The sequence below is a fragment of the Cyprinodon variegatus genome, unplaced genomic scaffold (genome assembly GCF_000732505.1).
Source record: "Cyprinodon variegatus isolate N-32 unplaced genomic scaffold, C_variegatus-1.0 Scaffold483, whole genome shotgun sequence".
NCBI lineage: Eukaryota > Metazoa > Chordata > Actinopteri > Cyprinodontiformes > Cyprinodontidae > Cyprinodon > Cyprinodon variegatus.
The window spans coordinates 19,788-21,781 of NW_015150936.1; the positions used below are offsets into that span (position 1 = coordinate 19,788).

Below are 1,994 nucleotides of genomic sequence, written 5' to 3' on the forward strand. Positions count from 1 at the left end.
TTGCTTAGCCTTCTGCTGCTAATCATAGCTCAATGCTAACACGCTGCTTTGCGTTCTGCTGCTAATCACAGCTGAATGCTAACATGTTGCTTAGCCTTCTGCTGCTAATCATAGCTCAATGCTAACACGCTGCTTTGCGTTCTGCTGCTAATCACAGCTGAATGCTAACATGTTGCTTAGCCTTCTGCTGCTAATCATAGCTCAATGCTAACACGCTGCTTTGCGTTCTGCTGCTAATCACAGCTGAATACTAACATGTTGCTTAGCGTTCTGTTGCTAATCACAGCTGAATGCTAACACGCTGATTAGTGTTCTGCTGCTAATCACTGCTGAATGCTAACACGCTGCTTAGCGTTCTGTTGCTAATCAATGCTGAATGCGAACACGGTGCTTAGCTGTAGAGGTGGTGAAAACCCTCCGCTGCTCCAGGTTCTGTAACAAGGAAGCAGGAAAACTCTGAGCTGTTTTAGATCCGTCCTTCTGTCTGGACCTTTGAACGAATGCTAACCGCTGACGATCCTCAGGAGGAAAGGCGGCACCACCTCCTGGGGGATTGCTGCTGAAGGTCCGTGTGGTTAAACAGGCATTGAAGTGTTTGTTGATCAGGTTGCAGATGCTGACCTGAGTCCAGAGCTCCAGCCTTTACCCTCCTCCAGCATCCTGATGGTTGAAGTGGATAACGTCCAGCATGAGCAGTTCACGGTCACAGAGGAGGTTAAGGTAGCGCCCTGAGCCACGCAGGTGGGAGCCGTCGCAGTGATGGTGGAATGTTCTCAGACTGCGTGTCTCCGCAGGCGCTGACAGCTGAAATAGTGAAGACCATCCGGGACATCATCGCCCTCAACCCCCTCTACAGGTTAGCCAAGGCGCTGCTTTTCCACTGCATGGTTCCCAGGTAGCCAGCGGGCTAACTTTCACCTGAGAATGAACGAGTTGGCGATATTTTCCTGCTGATGTTTCACTGCAGGGGTTTTTCAGGACCTTCAAGGTCTGCGGTCCAGAGTCCTTTGCTGCACGACTTCGGTTAGGGTGCATGGAGCTGCTACTAGCTGCAGGTCTCTCTCTGTCCATGTGGCAGCAAACCCACTGTAAACGTAGTGCGCCCCCTAAAGGGCCGGAGGGAGAAATGTAGCGTTTACCTGTTAAATGCAATGAATAGAATGGAATTCAACTTTATTGTCATTTTCTGTCACATTTACAACGAAATTCACTCTCTGGATTTAACCCTAACCCTTGGGGGGCAGTGGGCTGCCATTGTGCGGCGCCCGGGGAGCAGAGTGGGGACTCGGGGACCCAGAGTGGCAGTCAGTGGGAGCGGGGTTCGAACTCATAACCTCTGGGATCCAAGCTCTATGCCCTAACTACTAGGCCGCCGCTCTCCCAGTGTGGCCGCCGCTCTCCCAGTGTGGCCACTCCTCCCCCAGTGTGGCCGCCGCTCCTCCCCCAGTGTGGCCGCCGCTCCTCTCCCAGTGTGGCCACTCCTCCCCCAGTGTGGCCGCCACTCCTCTCCCAGTGTGGCCACTCCTCCCCCAGTGTGGCCGCCGCTCCTCTCCCAGTGTGGCCGCCGCTCCTCTCCCAGTGTGGCCGCCGCTCCTCTCCCAGTGTGGCCGCCGCTCCTCTCCCAGTGTGGCCTCCTGTCCTCTCCCAGTGGGGCCGCCGCTCCTCTCCCAGTGTGGCCTCCTGTCCTCTCCCAGTGTGGCCACCGCTCCTCTCCCAGTGTGGCCACCACTCCTCTCCCAGTGTGGCCACCACTCCTCCCCCAGTGTGGCCACCACTCCTCTCCCAGTGTGGCCGCCGCTCCTCCCCCAGTGTGGCCGCCACTCCTCTCCCAGTGTGGCCACCACTCCTCTCCCAGTGTGGCCACCACTCCTCTCCCAGTGTGGCCTCCTGTCCTCTCCCAGTGTGGCCGCCGCTCCTCTCCCAGTGTGGCCACCACTCCTCTCCCAGTGTGGCCGCCGCTCCTCTCCCAGTGTGGCCACCACTCCTCTCCCAGT

General features: G+C 57.2%; 1 protein-coding gene across 1 annotated transcript in view; it reads left to right on the plus strand.

The window, feature by feature from the left end:
* The window catches only part of lonp1 (lon peptidase 1, mitochondrial), a 31,618-nt gene that overhangs the window by 5,525 nt on the left and 24,099 nt on the right, over positions 1 to 1,994 (plus strand). The window contains exons 3-4 of the mRNA XM_015390038.1: positions 578 to 720; positions 795 to 856. Coding sequence (XP_015245524.1) covers positions 578 to 720; positions 795 to 856 — 205 coding nt within the window. The remainder of the gene's footprint in view (positions 1 to 577; positions 721 to 794; positions 857 to 1,994) is intronic.